The sequence below is a fragment of the Numida meleagris genome, chromosome 1 (genome assembly GCF_002078875.1).
Source record: "Numida meleagris isolate 19003 breed g44 Domestic line chromosome 1, NumMel1.0, whole genome shotgun sequence".
NCBI classification, from domain to species: domain Eukaryota; kingdom Metazoa; phylum Chordata; class Aves; order Galliformes; family Numididae; genus Numida; species Numida meleagris.
Genome location: NC_034409.1, coordinates 183,742,751 through 183,766,645, shown reverse-complemented (window position 1 = coordinate 183,766,645; position 23,895 = coordinate 183,742,751). Strand labels below are relative to the sequence as shown.

At 45.1% G+C, this 23,895-nt stretch overlaps 1 protein-coding gene across 1 annotated transcript; it reads right to left on the bottom strand.

The window, feature by feature from the left end:
• Positions 14,779-23,141, bottom strand: LOC110404167 (high affinity choline transporter 1-like). Its single transcript, XM_021408240.1, has 8 exons — positions 22,460-23,141; positions 21,354-21,467; positions 19,517-19,672; positions 18,811-19,037; positions 18,273-18,416; positions 17,125-17,278; positions 16,046-16,263; positions 14,779-15,300 (listed from the first exon to the last, which is right to left on the bottom strand). Exons 1-8 carry the CDS (start codon positions 22,635-22,637, stop codon positions 14,779-14,781), a joined length of 1,713 nt encoding a protein of 570 aa, XP_021263915.1. The 5' UTR covers positions 22,638-23,141.

Sequence of the window (23,895 nt, the reverse complement as noted above, 5' to 3'; positions counted from 1 at the left end):
CTCCAGAAGAGCCGTGAGGCACTGGCACAGGCTGCCCAGGGAGGGGGTGCAGTCACGGTCCCTGGAGGTGCTCAAGAACCGTGGGGATGTGGCACTGAGGGACGTGGTGTGTGGGCATGGTGGGGGTAGATTCGGTTGGACTAGGGGATCTTAGTGGTCTTTTCCAACCTTAATGATGCTATGAACCACGTTGAGTCCAACTGGCTCCACACAGGGTCACCCCAAAGTGAAACCTTTTGTCCAAGACTGAGAGCTGGGACTGTTCAGCCTGGAGGAGACTGAGAGGGTTCTCATTAATGTCCATAAGTACCTGAGGGGTAGGTACAAAGAGAATGGAGCCAGACTCTTGTCGGTGGTGCCCAATGCCAGGTCAAGAGGCAGATGGCACAAACAGGAACACAGGAGGTTCCCTCTGACCACCAGAAGCAATTCTGTGCTGTGTGGGTGATGGAGCACTGGCACAGGCTGCACAGAGGCTGTGGGGTCTCCTCCCTGGAGATCTTTCAAAGCCACATGGACATGGCCCTGGGCACCCTGCTCTGGGTGTCCCCAATGGAGCTGGGGTTGGGCCACATGGATCTGGAGGGTCCCCAGCCTCAGCCATTCTGAGATTCTTTGAACAGTCTCATATTGATAAAGATGAAAGAGAGCACCTCTGTGTCCCCAGGGGGCAGTCACCATCTCGGATGACTGTGCTGGTAAATGAGCCTGTTCCCATTGCACCGTGTCCAGCACAAGTGCTGGGTTTCCCTCTCCCCTTCAATTACCTTTTGGAAGAAGCCCCCAGAAATGCTTGTCCTCCTTTCAGAAAATCTAGGACAGCACGAGATAGGGAAAATAGGGTTTGAAAACAAGTAAGTGCCCCAATCCTGAGAATGGATCCTTGCTCAGAGATGGTCACTACCAGAAGCCATATGCATCCCCTGACTGATGCAAGGGTGACAGAGAGCTCCCACAGGAGCACAGCCTCAGTGCAGGAGGCAACAAGGTGGAGATGAGAAGTGAGACCCTGAGCTCTTAGCTCAGTTCTTGACTACAAAGGATGCAACCATGGACTCCAGGACTCAGCTTTTATTCACAATGCAGCAAATTCTCCAGCTTTCCTGACACCTGGTACATCCCTGAAAGCTCAAGCAAGGGATATCAGGTGAGGGTGCAAGGGAAGAAGAGGTCAGTGAGAGCTCTGCACAAGTTTTGCAGCCTGCACAGCCGTGGTGCTGGCACATCCGAGGGTCCACATCCTCTGCAAAGAGCCCACAAAATACTGTTCCTCCACATCTGTGTGAACTGCTCCTGTGGTTTCCCCTTCTTTCTGTCAAGCCAGCATCGTGCTTGTGCTGAAAATGACATTACAGCAAAAAGCAGTGGGGTCCTTCCCCCAGGAGATCTCCAGTGGCAAAGTTTCTTCCTGACCCCATCTCTTCATGGCAGCTTTATTCCTCAAAGCATTAAAGGTCTCATGGTGATGAGACTTTATGCCGTTATCTCTATTCATTTATTTAAGCTTTATTAAATTATTTTGGGGCTCTTGGCTCAGTGATCTGTTTTGGCAGCATAACATATGGGTCAAGAGCTCATATAAAATGAACTTAACTGTGAGTAATTTAAAATGTATCACACTGGTTCCATTGATTTAATCTGTTCTATTGATGACAGGTGGTAGTCATGAAACTGAAATCCAGATTTCGAGTGCTTCCCTGATACTGGTAGTTTTAGCTTTGCAGCACAGGGCAAATGTTCAGACTTGGGATAGGAAATGGGTGTTTGTTTTCAGCATCAATGATTAACAGCAAAGAGATTTTTGTTCCATCTTTTTAGAGGGAAAATTATAGAATATCGAAGTTAAAAAAATCAACCAACCCAAACCAACCAACCAAACTTGTGCCTGCAGCACCTGAGAAAAGACTCAGTATTAAGGAAGTGTTCAATCAGATTCCAGGCCAGTGGGGCTGCTGCTGGGGACATGGGTCAAGGAGGAAACTCAGCCTGGTGGCTCCTGCCCCAAGTCCTTGTGGAGTTTCTCAAGGTTCAGCTCAGCAGCTCACACAGAAAGAGTTTACTGCCTTAGAAGTCGTTTCAAGCACCAAATTCTGCACCAAACTTTGCATATAGAGGAATTTGCACCTTCTGTCCCAGTTTCCCTCACCCCTGACAGCTGGATGGCTTGAGGAGCTCTGCCAGTGCATGGTGAGAGGGGCCAGCCTGATGTGTGCCCACCTACAGGCTGAATCCCAATCTGCTTTTCCAAAAAGGAGGGGACTGAGGCTGGAGCACCTCTCCTATGAAGAAAGGCTGAGGGAATTGGGCTTGTTCAGTCTGGAGAAGAGAAGGCTGCAGGGAGACTTCAGTGTGGCCTTCCAGTGCTTGTAGGGAGCTTACAAGCGGGAAGCAGAACAACTTTTTATATGGTCTGATAGTGATAGGACAAGGGCTAATAGCTTTAAACTAAAAGAGCAGAAACTTAGGTTTGATGTTATGAAGAAATTCTTTACTCAGAGGGCAGTGAGCCCCTGGCACAGGCTGCCCAGAGAGCTGTGGTGACCATCCCTGGAGGTGCTCAAGGCCAGGCTGGATGGGCCCTGGGCAGCCTGAGCTGGTGGGAGCAACCAGCCCATGGCAGGGGTTGGGGCTGGGTGGGCTTTGAGGTCCCTTCCAGTTGAAACACTTCTATGATTCTGTGAGTTTACTGCATGAGAAGCATCACTTGAGGGCTCTAAGGGCTTTAGAAAGACCATCCATGCCCTCAGCAGTGCCTGAACACAGTGCTTCCTGGCCCACAACACAAACCACTTGCCTTCAAGGAGAACGTATAATGTTTTTGATTAACATCTAGCATATCTAAAATAATCTAACCTAATGTAACCTAGTTTAACCTAATCTAACCTTCATGCTTGAGTTGCAGCAAGCCCTGGGCATCAGTCCCTCTGATTACCTCCAGCACCCAAAATGCAATGGGAGAGCTCTAGCAGGTTTGGCAGCTAAACCAGAGAAACTTTACAGGAAAGCTGTAAAGTGGGTCATTAATGCTGAGATTACTTACCTCGGCATATTCATCATGCATTTTCCTAACTAAGCTTTTTATTGAAATCCTGTCCTACTGCATTCAGATGGAGGAATGATATGCTGCTCTGGGTTACAGAGGTTTCATCCATTAGCGCTGCCCTTCTGGTTGTAATTTAATCACTTTTCCAAGCAGCAGCTCCAGAGAGCATGAGCATATCAAACAATAAAGCACAGGCTGTAAGAAATCAGTTTTTTCAGGTTTAATTACCTTAAAGCAGCCAGCTCTGGGAATGATTTACAGACTTTGTGAAAGATTCATGTCACCATCCACGCAGCACCAGAGGCACCTGGAGAGTTTTAATGCTGCGTGATTATCTCCAGTATTTTATTTCCCCCCTTCACTTATTCCCCCTGCTTTAAAGGCCTCCTCTGCTTTCTCTTTGCTGTCTGAGAGTCTCTCAAGTTTGTCTGCAAGGTCTGATTTCTTTTGCTGGTGTCATTAATAATGGAACAAAACCACATCAACAACTGCAACAACAGTCAGATAGGAGCCAGGAAGCTCTTTTCACTCTCTAATGTGCTGCATGAGTACGCTGAGATGCTTTAGACAGAGGTTTTGTTGTTGTTGTTGTGTTTTTTTGCTCACCCTTTTCCTTTGATGTGTTTTTGGACTGAAGAAAAAGGCCTCACCTTGCCTTTTGCTAATGAAAACAACAAAAAAATACCCCAGTGTTAAAGATGCACGGCAGTTCTAACCTGACATAAGAGGCAATTTCACCCCGGGAGAAACCGGCACAATAAAGCACAAGAAACCAGCCCCCAAAGCCCTTCTCTCACCCCAGATGAGTCTACAGCTGTAACAGGAGAGGCTCGGGGCAGTCCTGGTCTGTCAGCATTCCTCTGCTTCTTGAGCTATCTGAGCTGAGTCTCTCTGTGGTTTGAGGTCTGTGGTTTTGAGAGGAAAAAAAGCGAAACAAAGTGAAATTCACCCTTGAAAGACATAGAAATGAATATGTGAGGAGGCACAGATGCTTTCTCATTTGGAAATAACATTTCTCAGGTGTACATGAAGTACACTTTCAAGGAGGGATGTCCAGGTGATTGCAGTGCCACTGAGTACCCTCGTGATCTTCCTTCCCTCTTCTTGGTCCAGTTCATCACACGCAGTGCACTCATCTGCAGATGATGTCTAAGACACTGGGACAAAACCATCAACGTGAGCTGCGATTTGTACCCTACAAAGCATGCCTGGAGAAACAGCTTCACCTTGATAAGCAGCCACTGAGCCAGCCAGGGCAGGTGTGACGACCATGAAAACATACCCAAACCCTGCTAAATTAGAAGAGATTCTTGCTTGTCTTGAGGAGCTGGCACCGCTGTCCTCCTGCCTTTAGCCCCCAGCCCAGAAAACACATAGGCTCTGCAGTTCCAATTGCCCGGAGGGCATCAGGAGACATGGAGATGTGGCACTGAGGGACATGGTTCAGTGGGCACGGTGGGGATGGGTCTGTGGCTTGACTTGATGATTGTAGAGGTCTTTTCCAGCTTTAATGATTTTATGATTCTGTGATCTGCCATCAGGATGCTCCCAGAGGCTGAAGGAAGGCAATGGCTGCATCCCTGCATCACTTGTACCAAAGTTGCTAGGGTGGGATTTCCAGACACTTCTGGAACAAGTGGACAATTCAGGGGAGGTGGGACGGGAGAGAACAACTGGATGCCCATTTCTTTTATTGTGGAATGTTAGCCCCACAAAACAAAGTAGCTTTTAATTTCAGAAAACAATGACAAGATAATACCAGGAATGTAACAATGTGATTAAATAATAATATTTACACTTTGTTTTCACCATGACATCAGAAGGTCAGTAATCATATAACCCTTCACTTGACATCAGTATCTGAGATCTGAGGTTATTATCTGTTACCTAGAAAAGAGCCTAATTAGTGTGGTACCACACAAAAAGAAGATACAAAAGCAGGTTTTATCACATGTAGGAATCACCTAACCATTTTCAAAGATATTTAGACTGGATAGTTTTTACAATACTGGGAAAGTTTTTACAATAAGGTGGTGATGCACTGGCACAGGCTCCCCAGGGAGTTGGTAGAGTCACTGTCCCTGGAGGTGTTTAAGGAAAGGGTAAAGGTAGTACAAAGGGACATGGTTCAGTGGGCAATATTGGTGGTTGGTGAACAGTTGGACTATGTGGTCTTAAAGGTCTTCTCCAACCTTAACGGTTCTGTGATTCTGTGATTCTATTCTGTGATTTTGTATTCATAGAATCATAGAATTAGCTAGGTTGGAAAAGACCTACAAGATCATCTAGTCCAACCATCCACCTACTACCGATATAACCCCACTAAATCAGGTCTCTCAACGCTATATCTAAACATTTCTTGAACACCTCCAGGGACGGTGACTCAACCACCTCCCTGGGCAGCCCATTCCAGCGCCTGACCACTCTTTCAGAAAAGTATTACTTCCTAATGTCCAGCCTAAATTCCCCCTGGTGCAACTTGAGGCCATTCCCCCTTGTCCTGTCCCTAGTTACAAGAGAGAAGAGGCTGACCCCCAGCTCACTACAACCTCCTTTCAGGTAGTTATAGAGAGCAATAAGGTCTCCCCTGAGCCTCCTCTTCTCCAGACTGAACAATCCCAGTTCCCTCATTTATTCATTATCAGCAGTGTAAATATTTTCAGCTGTAGAAATGGCACATCTGTCCACTGCATGCAGAATGAAAACAATCTTAAAAAAGGGCAAGTACACAAAGGGATTCTTCAGCTTCCCCTCTTTTCCCTGCACGTTTTGATTTTCTCCTCTCCGTTACCACACTAGCACAAGTTTTTGTCATCACGAACCCTGGGATGCCTCAGGAGCTTGAGCCTGCTGCCCTTCTCCAGTTTGGTCACTGTCCTGAGATGCTGAAGGAGCGATATGCACAGATTGGGTGAGAAATTAAAAAGAATTAAGCCTGAGTTATAATTAAGCAAGGCAATAATTAAGCACAATTAAACTAAGTCTAGTTTAAACGGACCGTTTAAATATCTCAATAGGTATTTTTGTGCAGATCACCTGACGACTCTCCATTTCATTCAGTGAAAATCTGGTGCAAAGAATGTCCCGTGACCTGCTCTGTCAGCACAACCGTGTCCTCACTTGGTCTAACCAAGCTGCCAAAAGCAGGAGCCTTTTTCCACCTGTTTTATGATGAGGTTGGAACTGGGTGATCTTTGAGGTCCCTTCCAACCCAACCCATTCTACGACTCTGTGAGTCCATGATTCCGTTTTAGCTCTCTGAGCCTGCAGAAATTCTGAGCCATGTGTCACCCATCAAGCTGTGCTCGGTGCTCCTGGCCTCGCTGCGTTGTCTGGGCATGTGGGGGAAGCTGGGCATGGGCAGCACCAAAGTGAATCAAATCAAACCCATCCAGCCCTGCAAAATGACCGCTGAAGCATTTTTGGCATGTGGTCTTTTGAATAATGACACGATTGAGCACAGCGGTGTAATTATGGTGTCTGCTGTGGCAGCAAGTGCGGGTAACTCAGGGCAGCCCCAGCTCAGACCCTTGTACATGCACAAGGGGTGGATTCTTCCTGGAGCATCACGATCATCACAACAGCAATTAGAGCTGTGGCCCCAGCTCCCCACCTCAGCCTGTGTGGAGGGAGAACTTAAGGACTGCCCTGAACATTCCAGAGGTGGAAACTTCATTTATTTTTTGCCTCTAATTTGTAGAAGTGTGGTGTGCTGGGTGGAGGAGGTCGTGCGCACCATCACATTCAGCAGCGGGCCTCCCAGCAGCACCAACAGAGGCACACGGTGCATGGTAAGCGGGGAGGGGCTGCGGGCATAGGATCATAGAATGGGTTGGGTTGGAAGGGACCTCAAAGATCTCATCCCAAAGACACCAGACACTTTGGGAGGTACGCTTCTATCCAGCAAATGGCAGGAGGTGGCCCCTGGTGGCAACCTGTGCCTCCAGGTGAGGACACTGGGAGAGCTTCATTTGGGCTCTGAAAAGGGTGTGCTGGATTCTGTTACTTGGAGCTGCGTTTAGGTGGTGCTAGAGAGTAAATAATTAAAATCTCTGTAATTCAGGTGTGCGAATGGGGAGCTGGAAGGAATCTGTCCCTAAATTATTTTGTGAGGAGTGGTGAGAGGGTTGAGAGGACACTGCACAACAAGGCACATCTCACAGGACATTACAGAGTTGCAGGGTTTAAGGGAAAAGGGTCCTGAATCATCCTGACTTTTTAGTACTTTCTCAAAACCTGAAGAATAAGAGACACTTCAGTTTTAACCAGTGACAAAATCCCTGCCTGACACACCAGAGGGGTACATTGAGTGTTGCGGTCCAAATAAAGCTTCACAGACCCAAACTTGACTTATGTGTTCTCTCACCTACAAGAGCAGAGCTGGGGCAGCAGCGAGTGCAGCCTCTGTTGAACATTGCCCCCTATATCTTCCAAATTCCAAACCAACCCAGTCCTCCAAGACATGCAGGGCAGGGGGGGGCTGGGTATGGTGGCATTCACCTCCTGCAGAGTATGGCGGGTCCTCTCCAGTATTAACTCTGCCTGCAGAATTGCCTGAGTGACTTTTGCTATCACCTGTTGATGGTAAGCTTCCTTTTCTACATGAGTGTTTTATTGTTCTGGCATACGCCACACTTGGATAAGGGCTCTCAGACATGATACATGCTTTAAAAGGTGTAGGACCTAGAACTTGGTCCTTCATAACAACGTGGCAAGAGTGTGACAAAGGTGGACTCCCAGTGGAAGTCCAACTAGAAATTTCAGGTTTTATATCCAACTAGCCAGTTTTAAGTTTTGCTGTTGGTTTTAATAGTAGTGTGCCTGAATGTCAGACATTGCCTCCACTGCAAAGTTAGAATCATAGGATCACTGTGGTTGAAAAAGGCCTCTAAGGTCACCTAGTCCAACAGTCCACCCCCACCATGCCCACTAACCATGTTCCTCAGTGCAACTTCTCCACACTCCTTGAACACCTCCAAGGGATGGTGACTCCACCACCTTCCGAGGCAAGCTGTTCCAAAGCATTACCACTCTTTATGAAAAGAAATTTTTCCTAATTATCCGACCCGAGAAGCAGAGTACAACATGGCCAAACCTATGATCCAAGATGTTGCCTTTTATATGTTCTTCCCAGTTGTGGTCTTTCCACCCTGTGGGATTCATTTGGAGATTCCAAGTGGAACTCAAGGAATTGATGTAGAGATTGCAATGCAGCTACTAGGAAAAACACGACCGATGCCCACTCAGTGTTTGCCTCTGAGCCTCATTGTATATTTAATGTTTGATTCCTGCTGTCTGAAAACCTCCTGTAGGCCTGTGGAGAACCTGTATTTTAATTGCATGAACTGGAGGAGCCCAAGGACTGAGATAATGGGTTAGATTTCTGCATAATTTCCACTGTTTCCACAGTCTTACTCCCAGATAAGTGTGTTCAAAGACGAGTTTCCTCCTGATGAGGAAGTTATACAGCCCAGGCAGCTTAGGGTTAGTGAGCTTGCTGCAGATCTACCCTGATGGGGTTGAACAGTAATCTTTCATAGGCTGCAGGCAAGTTAGCATGAATTCATGTTAAGGAGATATTTACTTTCTTGAATTGTTCGAGGGCATGATCTCTGCGTTGTCTCCAGGGAGTGCAATGCTGCAAAAGGCCATCTTTTCCTTTATAGTTTGCCATTTGGGGCAAATGGAACATTCAGATGGCCACCACTGCTCATCGGCATTAAGACTTCATTTTGAGAGAGGTGTGTTACTCTTGGTGCCTGAGCACATCAGAGGGGTTGTGGTTAAAGCAGCCTTCCTACACTCCCTCTGTAGGTCTGAGAGCTTCCTTTCCTTTTTCCTTAGTCCAGAGCTGTGGTATAGAGCTTGTCTCAAACCAACCACATCTGTCCAAGAAGAAGTACGCATCAGTGCATAGAATAACTTATTTCTGGAAATCAAATGTCTCTGTTTTAAATCCAATATTTAGGTCCCTGTTCACAGCCTTCCAGTACTTGAAGTGAGCTTAAAGCAGGAGGTGGGCAACTTTTTACACAGTTTGATAGTGATAGGACAAGGGAGAATGGCTTTAAACTAAAACTGGGGAGATTTAGGTTAGAAGTTAGGTGGAAATTCTTCACTGAGAGGGCGGTGATGCCCTGGCACAGGCTGCCCAGAGAGCTGTGGTGCCCCATCCCTGGAGGTGCTCAAGGCCAGGTTGGATGGGCCCTGGGCAGCCTGAGTTGGTGGGGGGCAACCAGCCACGGCAGGGGTTGGGGCTGGGTGGGCCTTGAGGTCCCCTCCAACCCAAGCTATTCTATGCTTCCTACACTTGGACGTAGTAACCAGGTAGTGAGGGTGAATAGAGTGCATCACTGGTGTTTGCTGATCTGATTTTGGAGCTGGGCATCACATTCAGAACTCCCCTGAATAAGTTTCCATTTAAAACAGAGCATAACTTTCAGAAGGGCTTCCCATTGCACTGTAGCATTTTCAGTGATGATGAATCCACCTCAGTCCTTCACAAATTGTTCTAACATTTAATGGACCTTACAGTTTACAAAGCTGAGCCTTGTCTGTATTCTGAATTTGTTTAGTTTTAACTTCCAGATACAGTCCTTTCCAACGTCAACCATTCTGGGATTTTGTGATCTTGCCATAAGCCCTGTCTGTGAGAAAAGAGACATCACCAAAGCAGCAGGAACATGCTCTTGTTGGTGATTCATCCCAAATAACTTTCAACATTACATTTCATTGCGTCACTCGGGGCTTCCTTTCAGCAAGTATTTGTACTGAGCATTAGGCTTCGATTCACCTGATCTGGCTCTAGTCATCTGTTTTAGACTGTCCATTAGCCCATACTGAAGTGCATCTCATTTGTTTGCCCAGCTGAGGGCATGATGAGGACTGCATTTCATTGCCTACTCAGTCATCGAAAAATGCAATTCAATAGCATAGTGCCGAGAATCAACCTCACTAGAGATTCACATAGTGGATGATGATTTTGTGCTTGTAATTACATTTCAAGACCTCTCAGTTAACCAGTTAATTTACCTAATGTACACAGCATTGATTTTTTTGTTGTTCTTGCTTCTTAATCAAATTGCCATTTGATATCAGCTCAGATGCTTCACAGAAGATGAAGTCTAAAAATGTCAAGGAAGCCCAAGGCAACGGAAGCTTCTGGGCATCACACTGGATCCTGCCAGCCCAGGAGATGCTGTCATCCTGCCCAGATGCTGGCTTTGTTGCTCCAAGTCTGCTTGCTGTAAATGTTTCATCCTCTCTATTCATTCCCAGATCCTGGGGCGCTGATTATCATCTTTTCATGAGTGCTATTCTATTCATCATAGGACCTTAGAACCACAGAATCACAGAATTGTAGAATCAGAATGGTTTGGGCTGGAAGGGACCTCAAAGCCCACCCAGCCCAACCCCCTCCCATGGGCTGGTTGCCCCCACCAGCTCAGCCTGCCCGGGGCCCACCCACCCTGGCCTTGAGCACCTCCAGGGATGGGGCACCACAGCTCTCTGGGCAGCCTGTGCCAGGGCCTCATCACCGTCTGAGTAAAGAATTTCCTTCTGATAGCTAACCCAAATCTCTCCTCTTTTAGTTTAAAACTCTTCCCCTTTTGTCCTAGCACTATCAGACTGTGTAAAAATTCCCTACCTTGTTTAGTTTCTTCCAAACCAAAGCCCAGCTGCCACTCTGGAGTCAGTACACTCCAGACCACTCTGGAAGGCTGAGATTGAATTAGATTTGGTTCCTCCAACTTCTGTGGTCTTCCATTGCTATTCTAGCAGGCTATGCAAGCTCAAATATCCCCCGTGGTCTGACTGCATTCACTCCACTACTTGACATAGGTGCTTAGGTCTGCTTCAGAATCACTGAATCATTAAGGAAAGACCACTAAGATTATCTACTCCAACAGTCATTTAGTCATGTAGACACAGCATTCGAGTCCTCTGGGTCCTCTCCTTGTCCCATGGAGTGTCCAGCACATGCAGTGTTCAGAAGGCTCTTAATCTCCTCCAAGGTAATTAACCAAAACCCAGTCCAGCTGCTAATTTCATCTGTAACTTCTTTTCCCCATTTTTAGAATCCTTCTATTCATTGTCATGGAAAAAGTGCAATGACACCATGAGCCTTGAAGAGTCCTTATCACATTTATATTCACATGAAGGGTCCAGGCCGTTCCAGCCTTTTTTCCCCAGTTTTTATTAGTTTTTGTAAACAAGGACATGCAGCAAGCTGGATTTCTGTTATCTTGGACCTCTAGTGCTCCAGGATTGTGAGTTAAACAGACCAGAAAAACTGCCCTCCAATTCTGAACAGAAGGTCTCAACTCATGTAAAATGAGTGTTCTCAACATATAACACAGTTTTCTTCCAAAGCTCTCAAAATTCCTTCTTGAAATCAGTTAAAATGCTGTCTTTACCAAAGGAATTGGGAAAGTAAAGCACAAATGAACCAAATGAATTGCAAAAAGTGTGTTTGTGAAGTCTAACCTGTCCAGAAGAACCTCTGGGATCAGACAGGATAGATGGAGGGGGGAACTGCAGCAACAAGGAGGAAAATAGACATCTCTGGCAAGACAGATCAAGAGATCTGGGAAGATATTAGAAAAACCCAAACCAATCCAAAGAGAAAAACAAAGAACCCCAACCCTATTTGTCCATTTGACCAAAGAACTGAAATAAAATAGTGACTCTTCTTGAAGCTGTTTGGTGTTGAAGAAAGACATTTCCCAGCAAATCTAAAGAAAAACTGAGCTAAGGAAGACTCGAGTTGTACAGACACCTTGTCATGGACATATCTAGGATATAAAGGTGGTAAATCCACAGATAGAAGGACACATTGGGACCCTTCAGTGCCCAGGCAAATTTTTTTACAAACAGAGGGCAAAGAAAAAAAAAAAAACTTTAAGTGAACTGGAGGCAGCAACCTGTGAGAGGAACGATTTCAGGGGTGCTGGGTCAACATCTCCTATGCTGGCAGTACCTAAAGGGCACTGGGTGTGCTAGACTGGAACAACGAGGCATTTTGTCATTAAGTACAGGCTGGAATTGCTTTTATATTTATTTTACTTGCAGCTAATTGCTTTCAAAACTTTACCTGACCTTGATGAATGTTTTCCTTTTAAGCTTGCTGAGGGATGTTCTGAGGAGAGAGTCATATAAGGATGAAAAATGGTAAACATTCAGGAGAGTTACAGTAATTGTATCTTTGCCATTTCAGTCTCTCCACGTGCAGCACATTGTGTTTCAGCAGTATTAAATTCAGAGGAGCTTTGTAAGGGCAAAGCGTCTGCTGAGTGTGCCAAGTACCCCACTGCAGCTCTAATACATTCCTACCTGAAGTCACTGCAAGTTTTCTGTGGTGATGCCAGGAGGTGATGTGACTGTGGCTGTGACGTGGCTGTAGTGGTGATGTGACCATGGTGGAGATGCTCTTCAGCAATGTCATAGAATTGTAGTTAGAGTTGTAAAGGACCTTTAAAGGCCATTGAGTCCAGATCCCCTGCAATGAACAGGGACACCTACAGCTCTATCAGGTGCTCAGAGCCCCAGGCAGCCTGACCTTGAGTGTCTCCAGGGATGGGGCATCCATCACCTCTCTGGGCAACCTGTTCCAGTGCATCTCCACCCTTATCATAAGCAACTTTTTCCTTATACTCAATCTAAATCTACCTTGTTTTAGTTTGAAACCATTTCCCCTTGTTCTATCACAATAGATCCTGTCCTACTGGACATGTTTGCTGTTCTAGAAGAGTGGGGATCTGCTTCCTGCCAGGACATTAAGCCAGAGGACTCTGCAGTGGAACAGCAGAATTTGAGCAGAGTGGTGAAAATATATGTCCAGATCTAGTAATTTGCCCTTCATTGCCATTGGGTAGGGTGGTCAGTGGGTAGGATGCTTACCTTGACAAGAGGAATTAGGAGTTTTGTTTTTTGTTTGGGCCATATAGCAGGTCTGTGCCTTTATGCAAGTGTATTTTGTAAGTTTTGGTCTGCTCCACCTGCTCCACAGAGATGGATGTCTGGGTACCCAAACTAGGTCATCCCTAAATCAGGAGACTATGCTGGAATGAGTATATAGCAACTGTGATTTAACAAGAGCCCAGTTCTTCTGGTGCTACAGTAATGACAGCTTTGGTGTCTCCCTTGGCTAAGTACAACCTCACATGCTCCCACTCACATCACTAGAGCGTGAAAGATTTCAGTGGGTGACGGCCTGGGGCTTTTAACTTTCAAAACATCTGTTTTTCCTTTCTCTAAACACGTGTTTTAATTCATGACAGTCTCCAGATATACAGGAAAGAACTTCTGGGCTGGGTTTAACAAAACATATCAACAGAACTTCTGTGTACAGGTGTCTACCAGCAGTAGGGTGAAGCACAACGTTGTATATCTTTCTGATGGGCATCAGGATCTCTATCTTCCTGAGGATGATGCTGGGGAAGGTATTTTAAAGGATGCTGCATGTGGAGGGCAGAGTGGTCAATGCCATATCTAGAGTCTAGGGCTGCCAGTCCTTGTCCCAGGCCTCTTCACCCTGCCTTGATACAGATGGGAATAGCACATGAATCCTTAATGAGTGTGACACAGGAGTGGATGGTGGCATCAGCATTGCTTTTCACTGTGTATGTGCACAGTGTGTGCTGGAAGCAGCTCACTGAGCAGCATATTGCTTTCATCCTCTGCACTCAGCTGGCCACCAGTTGCACTGCTGTGGGGTATTGTGGATATGTCAGTATGCACCTTCCCTCCCATGCCAGGTGTTTCCATGCACGGCAGCTCCCCCAACAGCTCCTTAAAGGTTTGGTGGTGAGGAGCTGCCCAGTTCCTGTTGGCTGTGGTGGATGGATTTAGGCCCCTAAATGGGGGTGGTGAGGCCCTGGCACAGGCTGCCCAGAGAGCTGTGGTGCCCATCCCTGGAGGTGCTCAAGGCCAGGCTGGATGGGGCCTGGGCAGCCTGAGCTGGTGGGGGGCAACCAGCCCATGGCAGGGAGTTGGAACTGGGTGGGCTTTGAGATCCCTTCCAACTCTAACCATTCTGTGATTGAATGATTCTATGATTCTGTGGCTCCATGATCTTGCTCATCCACTCTGCCAGACAAGGTTCTATGAGAAGGGATGTCCTCTCCACAGCCATGTAGCATTAGACGGACTGTGTAACCTTAGACCACAGCTGGGGAGAAGCATATGCAAAGGCTTCCTAAATAATACAAAGACTAGTGTAGAATTGATATTACTGATTGACTCTGTGGTGATTACATGGCATTCAGTAATCTCTGTTTTATATATGATTTCCCCCCCCGGAAAGTTTACACTGAAACTCTAGTTTCAATGAGAACAGATTTGGTCTTTTTTTTTTTTTTTTTTTTAAATCAAGAGTGCCCAATCTATTAAACATTAATTTGTCTCTTTTGAGGTGAGAAAAGTATGTGACTTGAGAACATCATAAATGTTGGAGCATGACTGGTAGCCTTGCCTTCGGGTGGGGAGCAAGGGACACCTTAAAGCAAACACCACTTGGGCCCAGGGTGCCCTATGGTAACTACCACAGGATCATGCCCCATCACCGTGTGCCTTTAATCATGGCAGACTTTGAGCTCACTCATTCTCCTTGCATGAATGGAGTGCGTCTTTATTACTCTGCGAGGACTTTAAATAATTTGTTACTGGAGAAAGCGAAGGGAAGAGCAGTGCCAAACCAACTGCTGAATGCACCGTGTCCTTTCAAGGTCCCACGTTTAATCATGATTCTCTTCCAGTGGCACTGTTTGCAAACCCATCTGTTTGTCCATCTGCCGCAGGGGGGTGTGGGTGCTGGTTTCCCCCAGGACATTGCAAACATCCCACTTGCGGGGAAGAAGGTTTCTCTGAAACAAAACTGTAGCCAGATATGAAACAGCAATGATTGTCCCCAAGGTGAGAAGCATGGTGAATGTCTTATAGGGGACGAGCTGCATGTAGGACCCGTTCAGGAGGGAGCAGGCTGGGTAGCAGACGATGGGGGGGATTTTCAGGGCAGGTTCCCCTGCCAGCAGCCGCAGGAGGAGTCCAACCAAGAAACCAGCAGCTGAGCCGTAGGTGTTGCTGCTGGGAATAAAGAGGGCACAACACAGCTGGGGGAAGAGCAGGGCATACACCAGCTCTCCGCTGAGGAACCAGAGGTCATAGACAGAGTTGGAGTAAAAAGCCAGACTGGCAGCCCCAGCCCCAAACATCAGCATGGAGATCCTCATGGCCCATAACACCTCCCTCTCTGTAGCCTGTAAAACAGGAGATTGTAACGTTACCACAGCACTGCCTTGCCCTAGACTGAGTCCCACCTAGGCCTCACTGCTTCCAGCAGCCACCCAAGGTTTCCCCTCTGAACGTGGTTCCCACAACACACAGTGGAGCTACCCTAATTCTGGGGGTTGATTTTATGCTATTTCTATTGATATCTTGGTCAAAATTTTTTATCTGTTGTCTTATGAAGAGCAAAGCTCGCTGTTGTGGGTATGTGTATCCCTGCTGAGGATATGACACCAAGCTGCACAGTGTTGTTGACATACTGTAGGGAAGAGATGCCATGGAGAGGGACCTGGACAGGTTGGAGAGGTAGTAGAGTAGTGGTAGGGGTAGTTTTAGATTAGATATTAAGAAAAAATTCTCTACTATGAAGGTGGTGAGGCACTGGCACAGGTTACCCAGAGAAGCTGTAGATGTCCCATCCCTGGAGGTGTTCAAGGCCAGGTTGGATGTGGGTTTGGGCAGCCTGGTCTAGTAGAGGGTGTCCCTGCCTGTGGCTGTGTGTTAGAACTGGATGAGCTTTCAACTCAAACCATTCTGTGTGTAACATGATTCTATGAATATCCCTGATCTCTGTTTCAAGCTCTGCCTCCAGAACTCAGTTCAGCAGCTGAAGGACAGACACTTCTAACTGTGGACAGTGCAGACTAGATTTGCATCTATTCTGAAACAAAAACATCTATCCTGACATCAAAGCTGCTGAATGCTGTAACCAAGTACCTTTTTCCTCAGGATTTTTCTGTAGATATTGTGAGCAAACATGGAGCCAGCAGAGAGAAGTGCTGAGTCCGCAGAAGACATTGCAGCAGCGGCGATGGCTCCCAATCCAGCAATGGAGATGTATGCTGGGCAGAGGTAGTGTAAAACAAATGGCAGTATCATAGCAGATTCTCCTCTCTCAAGTGGACTCGGAAGTCCATAGCTTGTCTGGTTCCAGTCTTTAAGACAGAAGAAGAAAAACTCACAAAAGATCCTTCACTGGCATTTCTTTCCATAGGGAACAGTCACAGCAGGGCTGAAGACTGAAGCCTGCTAAGCATTTTTGGACTTGTATTCATTTGTTGTATTCTCTTATGATCTCTTGTGATTTCCTAAGCATGCTGCAGTTCTTACTAGATCGATGTTTTTCCTTTTTACCAGCAGCATCGATAGAAATAGCTGTGCTTCATGTGTTTACAGCAATGGGATGTTTGAAGATGAGTCTTATAGACTTCACTCATCAGAGGTCTCTCAGTGGAGAAGGAAGTTTTGCTGTGATGTCCTTAATGACTGATGAGTTTCAATTGATTTCGATAAATATTCAGTGATCTGGCTGCTATCTAACCCTTGCTCATGGCCAGCATAGGATTGAACTCCTCTGGACGGGGGCTGTGGGTTTGTGGGACTGAACTCCTTGATTCATCCAAGCAGATTTTCTCCTGAACATCAAAAGCAATCTGCAGTAGTACTCCTGGGTCTGACATGCAGATGGCATTAAGAGAAGAAAGCATAACATTTCTTGGAAAAACAGATTATACAGTGTTTTATGGTTCTGCCTTCCTCTTTCCTCACTGCAAGGTGCATGAAATATCACTTCATCATAACGAAATAGCTTTATACAGATTTGGGGGCTGTTTAAATGTCTCTAGGGCTTTACATGGTACAGGCTTCTAGCTTGGTGGCCACATCTCCCGTAGTGGGTTTTTAGGCAGTTGGCATGCAGTAGTTGGAAGTTTAATTAGGGCTTCTTTGGGCCCTGTTTTAAACACCTCTGGCAAAAAAACGTGTTCATTATTCAGATACAAATAGTTCAGCTTTACCTGTTGATGCTGCAACTGCACCAATGAGCACGGAGGGGATGGCCATTAAAAAGCATCCTAGTCCAGAGAGGTAGGAGATGAACCTTGCCTGGCTGGGTGAGGCAACGGAGAGCACTCTTTGGAAGAAAGTTTGCCATGGGATGCTCCCAAGCACCTGAAATATTCAGATGTTAGCAGCAGTATTCACTGGATTCCTGCTTGCTACAGGGTACCATCGAATCATTCAGATGGTTGATAATCTTTCCTGTTATTAACCCTCTCTTTGAATGCATAAACTTTGCCCAGCTTTAGCCACTGAGGCTGAATATTTCTCATTGAAGGTGTCCTTTGTTTTAATTGCAATGGATGTGAAATTTGGATCAAAACAGGTTAAAGCTTTTGCAGGTAGAGAAAGTTGGGAAATAGGTTATTTGGCATGATAAAAGAGAATCAGAGGAAGGACAACTGAAGATAAGTTTTCTAAGAATGCAACTTTTGTAAAAATCTGCCTAACGTTAACTAGAATATAACTTATAAAAAATAATCATAATAAAAATGAATAATTATTTTCACTTGCTTAGCAGACAAATTGCATCAGATAAAATCTGAAGATTCTGTCCTCACCAAGCAAAGTCAAGCTTCCGTGTGTCCATATTGCCAATCTAGTGAGACTGTTAACAACCCACTGCAGTCCTGGCTATATGCGTAGCTCAAAAGCTGAGTTGTGCAATGGAGCCAGTGGCACCATTCTTGGTGATGACCTGCAGTAGAGCTGTTCTAACAGATTTTCTCAGCTAGAGAAAATTTTACATAATTATGTTAAAAGCACATTAATGAAGCTGCAAGATCAACCTATCAGGTGGTTGGAAGTGCCTCATTTTGTGTCAGGAGTAGAATTAGTTGTCTGGATGGTCTTACTCAAGAGGTACATTCCTTCATATGGATGCAGGATGCTTCCCTACCCCTCCTTTCCTACCCAGAGCTGAGTCCTGGGTCTTCTAGGTCCATTCAATGTGCTGCAAAATGGCTGAGAGAAGGTTTTATATCTCATCCTGTCCCTGCCAACTGTGCATTTTACTACTACCAGCTGGAAGAACCCATAAGCTTTCCATACAGAAAGTCCTGCGTAATTCCTTCTCCCAACCACTTGTCCAAGAAATGTTCCATACCAGGTAGAAGAAGTCATCCAGCCACCTTCCAAGGTACTTTTTTTCTATTTTTCCAATCCAAGGATCTTGGTAATGTTTATGAGTTGCAGTGTAGTAAATACTTTCTGTTGCAGAGTTGATCAGGGCAAAGGGAATACAGATCAACTAGGATAGAAATTGCAATAGTTAACAATTTCTCCAGGATCCTTGTTCTGGGGAAATTTATTTAGACATTGAAATCAGGTTACATGTAGAATATAAAGCTACATAACTTTAAACCCAGACTTGGAGTCCTCCTTTCCCCAGCTTCCTTACTCTAAGTCTACATGTTTCTGGTTCATGACATCATCAAGTATACGAGTCACTTCAGTAGACAAGTCTCTCTCGTTTCCAGCCAAGACTGTTCTGGACAAGCTCTGCTGACCTTACGTGTGAGCAGCTTGTCATCCAGCAAGGCTTATAGCTTGTGTGAGCAATGTCTAAAGCACATAAAGATTTTAAGACCTTTCAGGAGACTTGTTCTGAAGAGGATAAAGAAATAATACTCATGGAGTTATTTTAATGGAGACACACTGAAATGAGAAAGATTTTGTCCCTTGGTTAGGAAACTGGTATCAAAGAAATGCTCAGGACTTGCCAGGCTGAATGTAACGAAAACCAACTGGATGACATCTGTGTATGCAACAGAGTAGAGGCCTCCCAGTAGAGTGTAGAGTATGACCGTGCACGCTGAGAGGGTGATAGCTAAAGAGCCTCCAATATCCAAGATGACCCTCATTGTTGCTCCTGCAGACAAGGATAGTAGTCAAGTATTTTAACATAGACTTCATACATGTAGAATACAGGATAAATGAGGATACATTACAAGCCTGATGTCAGCACACCATGCTGGTTGAGGAGTGCATGATCTAGCAGAGAGCAGGCAGTGAGGACCCAAGGGAGCCCATGTTATCTTTCTATTCCTGCTGCTGCCTTGGTGCATGGCCTTATCCCAGTCATTTTGCCTTGTTGTACCTTCTCTCCCACAGCCAAGATGAAGGTACTAAATCATATTGCCAGAACCCTCTGTTGAAATATTGTGAATGGATACTGCCATCTAGAAGAATATTTTCCAGAAATTTGAAATATTTTTGTTCCTCTCAGAAAAGGAGACATGAAGTACAGCTTTCCACAGTTTAGTCCAACTTAGTTACCATGTCTGTATTTCACTCTGCAGTTTATGTCATATGATTTTCAATAAACATAACAGCAAAATTGTTACTTACCCAGAGACGCCAGGATAGCTGCAAACCAGAACACCTCTCCAAGCAGTGGAGGAATAAAGAGTAAGCTTCCCATCGTGTTCCCATATGCTTCCTGAAGGGGATCCATCACTGTCACGTAATTCTTGGATCTCATTGGATTTACAAAGAAGAAACCACCTATCAGAAGAGTTTACATTTTAATAGAATTTCACATGTATTATACAATGTAAGAATATACTATAGTAGTCGAGTATGTTTCAAATTTGTGTGATAAGTGTGAAATTCATACATAATGGAGCCTGGGGAATGATACAGCAAAGACTAGGAAATGATCCACTTGCCTACATGGGGGATTTCATCCATGTGAGAGATTCTAGGTCATCAGGGACATCTATAGCTGACAGATATGATGCTCCATTTTTGGCAGTCCTACATATTTCAGGAGTGGCTACTGGAATCCAGGTAGGATCCCCTGGGGCATCCCTGGACCAGGCTCTGAGCACCTGATCTAGCTGTAGGTGTCCCTGTTCACTGCAGGGGAGTTGAACTCAATGGCCTTTGAGGATCTCTTCCAACTCAAACAATTCTGTGATTCTATAGACTTAAGAGTGAGTTGAAATCTCGATTCATTGAGCATAAGAAGGACATCTCCATTGTCTGTAACAGAAACTCAGACATTAGCTCAGAGCACACCTGGATGTAGACTTGTCTTCATCTCCAGTGACCAACGAACCTGTGACACACAGTCTTCTGAAATTCTTCCCATGGAAAACATCAGAGGTGTTGAATATTTGGCTAAAAATAGATGAACTTCTGTCCTTGTCCGTGTGATGCAACATGTTGATATAAGTTACTTTTCTGGTTACATTTTCATTTTGGTGTCTTCATTGTCTCTTCCCAGAACTATATTGTTTTAATCTGTGCACTGAGCTGAGTTTCACCCACCCTCATCTAAATATTAGTCTTCAGTCATCCAGCCATCTCATTAAAGCCAAAAAGTACGTATTGTGCCTAACCCCGAAGCCAACAGAACTGCTTGTCTGGGCACTACTGACCTGAGTAAAGATTGCAGGATTAGACCTGCACTCCCCAGCTTCATTAGTAAGAATTGCTCACATAAGAAATGCTGGCAGTATATTTCCAAGCCTGATTCATATTCACGTCAGCTGGACTCTTTTCTCTGACTTGAGAATAAAGGTTATTGTTCCTTTAGAAATTCCTGTGCAAGGTCTGCACAGGTCTCCTCACTTTCATCCTCCAGTGTCCATAGAGTTATGGTATAACTCAGCGTGGACTGGAAGAAACCTCAGTCTCAGCAAGAAGCTCAGTGCAAGTGCAGAAATTCCTGGGTTTTGGAACAGATGTAGGAAACTGCAGAGCTGGCTGGACCAGAAACCAGTGGGCCTCAGTTTCAACAAAACTATGAACATCTGCTGAGTGCGACACAGGTGGATACATCTCCAATTCACCCTGAGATAAGGCTGTTAGTGGCAAAATCAAAAAGTTTCAGCACACAAAAATTTCAAAGGAAAAAATTAGATGATACTGATACTCTCAGCAGTTTGTGAACAACAGACTATGGTAAAAAAAAGTGGCATCCACATAGCCACACATTCCCAAAATTATCAGATGAGATTTTTGTTGCATAAATTGCTCCAAGCGGACAAAGCTGTACACCAGCTCCAAGTTACCTTAATTTCTTATGTTTCTGTTTGGAAGACAGCATCATAAATGCTTATTCTGGGTTTATTGGAAACTGGAGGAACAAAGTCACATTTAAAATGTATTCGACACTCTGTTAACACAACTTAATATGCTCATATGATTTTGTTCCCTGATTACCCTGTGAATTCTTTACCAATAACAAGGGACAAGGCAAACCCCACAGGTGCTTGGACCCACAGCAGTCCTTTGGAAGGCAGGTAGACAATTTCAGCTGTGCCATTGATGTATGCTCCTCCAACCCAGGTGGCTGCAAACATGAAACAAACGAAGGTAAATCTTGTGGTGCACATCCTCATCTCGTCCTGTAGGACCACGAGAGCTTGTAAACCTTTTTCTCATACAGGCAGTTAATCACATTCCTGTTTTCTGATATAAATCTCATCCCAGAGTGAGCGCTCATCATGCCTGCTGAGTGCAGCTAACTGTTAGAGTCTCACTCTAAATAATTCCCCAGGTTCAAAATGAATACATTCACGGAAAAGCTCAGTGTTCAGATATTTAAAGGCAATTTGATTATGCTCATTTTACATTTTTCTCACTGGAAGACTTCTGCTAGAGCAAAGAGAATTGCCTTTGTTATTCTTCTGTGGCTGATAGACTTTGTGAGTACTGTAATGAAGTAGACACTAGGAAAAGAAATGCAAGCAGGCATTGCAGTTAGGGTAGCAAACCTGCAGCCTGGGCTTAGGTGTCTCACTCAGACAAATATCACCTGAGCAGCCTTTGTAAAAAAAAAAAAAAAAAAAGGCAGAAAAGCAAATTTCAGGTGATGCCAAGCAGCAAGAAGAGGCAATGGAAGAGGAGGGCAGCGGGGAGGGGGAAACTCCTTGTAGCTCCCAGCAAATGCTCAATGCCAGGAACAGTTTATTCCAACCTGTTTGTTCCAGGGGAAAAATGCTGGATAACAAAAACTCGTTCAAGATTAAGACCACGCTCTTCCTTAATGAAAACTCTCACATTCTTCAGGCACTCTTAAATTAAACTCTCCAGCTCTTAACTAAACTCTTAAATTAAGCTCTTTAATTTAATCTACATAAACATGAGGTTCTGCTCAGTGTGAAGAGGTTTGGAAGAATCCATCCCAAAAATGATTCATGAAACCATACTCCTTTAAAGCCACACTCAGGTAAAATCTGCCCTGACATTAAAGGCAACTTGCTTTGAAAGGAAAACGTCCCCCAGATCTGGGTAGTGTATGTGTTTTAAGAAGAATGTTAAAAGTCCTTCAAGAAAGCTTACCAGTTGCAGTAAACAATCCAATGCAAGCATTTATATTCCTGCCTCCAACGATGGCCATTTCAGTTGGGTTTCGGTTCTGCTGCTCCTTTCTACTTTTCCATGAAGCCCAAATTCCAGCAGCTAAAGTGAATGTAAAAAAAACACTCAAAGATACCAATCCTGGTATATTTAGAGCCATTTTCTGTTGTTTAATTTAGGTCTTAGGTATGGATAGTGAATTGATGGCTATATTCTTTGATAGCCCCAGTCAGGAAAAAAAGAAAAAAAAATAGAAATAAAAATTAGAAAATTTAGTGCTGCCTTGTAAAGAAACTGCTGAGTACTTGTTTCTTGTCCTTTGCAAGAGATGATACAGACTGAAACAGAGATATAAAGCCCAAAATGTCGAGAAGAGGCAATTTTTCTGTCTTCCTCTTTCTTCAGGAAATACCCAAATCTTACTTTTATGAGGAGTGGGGAATAAGAGAGCAGGAATTACTGCTGGTAATAGCCAATGAGCACTGATGTGAGGGGTAATAAGCATGGCTTAAATGGAGGGAAATGTTCTATTTTGTCTGATATACAATGTTATGAAAATAGTCCATATTTCTCTAGGTTCAAGGTCCAAGGCTAATGCAGCAGATAGGGCTGAGACTGTCTGTTCAAAGCTGTCTGAACGAAACCTACAACAATAATCAAAATAAGCCCGGGGAGAAGGGAAAGGAGATTTACTGCTGACCCACTGAAGGCACTGCTTTCTGAGATATGAAGGCAGCGCATCTTCATTTTATAGAATCACACCATCATTTAGGTTGGAAAGACCTCCAAGATCATCCAGACCAACCACCAACCCATCTCCACCATGCCCACACACCGCGTCCCTCAGTGCCACATCTCCACGGTTCTTGAACACCTCCAGGACAGTGACTCCCCCACCTCCCTGGGCAGCCTGTGCCAGTGCCTCACTGCTCTTTCTGAGAAGGATGTAGGGCAGATGTGGTAGGACAAAATGGGAGAACTTTACACTCTGAGATGGAAGAGACCAGAAAAAAAGGTGTACATAAGGTAATTGAAGGTGGGGTGGTTTTGCTGATATACAGTGCCTACAAAAAGCATTGTACAAGAATGAGATTACATTTAAGATCAGTTCCCCACTGAGTCTGTTGTTATGCTCTTTTGCCACTAGGTGACTCTCAGTTATAGCATCTATTTTACAAAAAAGAAAGAAAGAGAGGAAAAGGGAAAGGGGAAGGGGAATGGGAAGGGGAAAGGGAAGGGAAAGGGAAAGGGGAAAGGGAAGAGGAAAGAGAAGGGGAAGGGGTGGGGCAAGGCAAGGCAAAGGGCAAGGCAAGGCAAGGCAAAGGGCAAGGCAAGGCAAGGCAAGGCAAGGCAAGGCAAGGCAAGGCAAGGCAAGGCAAGGCAAGGCAAGGCAAGGCAAGGCAAGGCAAGGCAAGGCA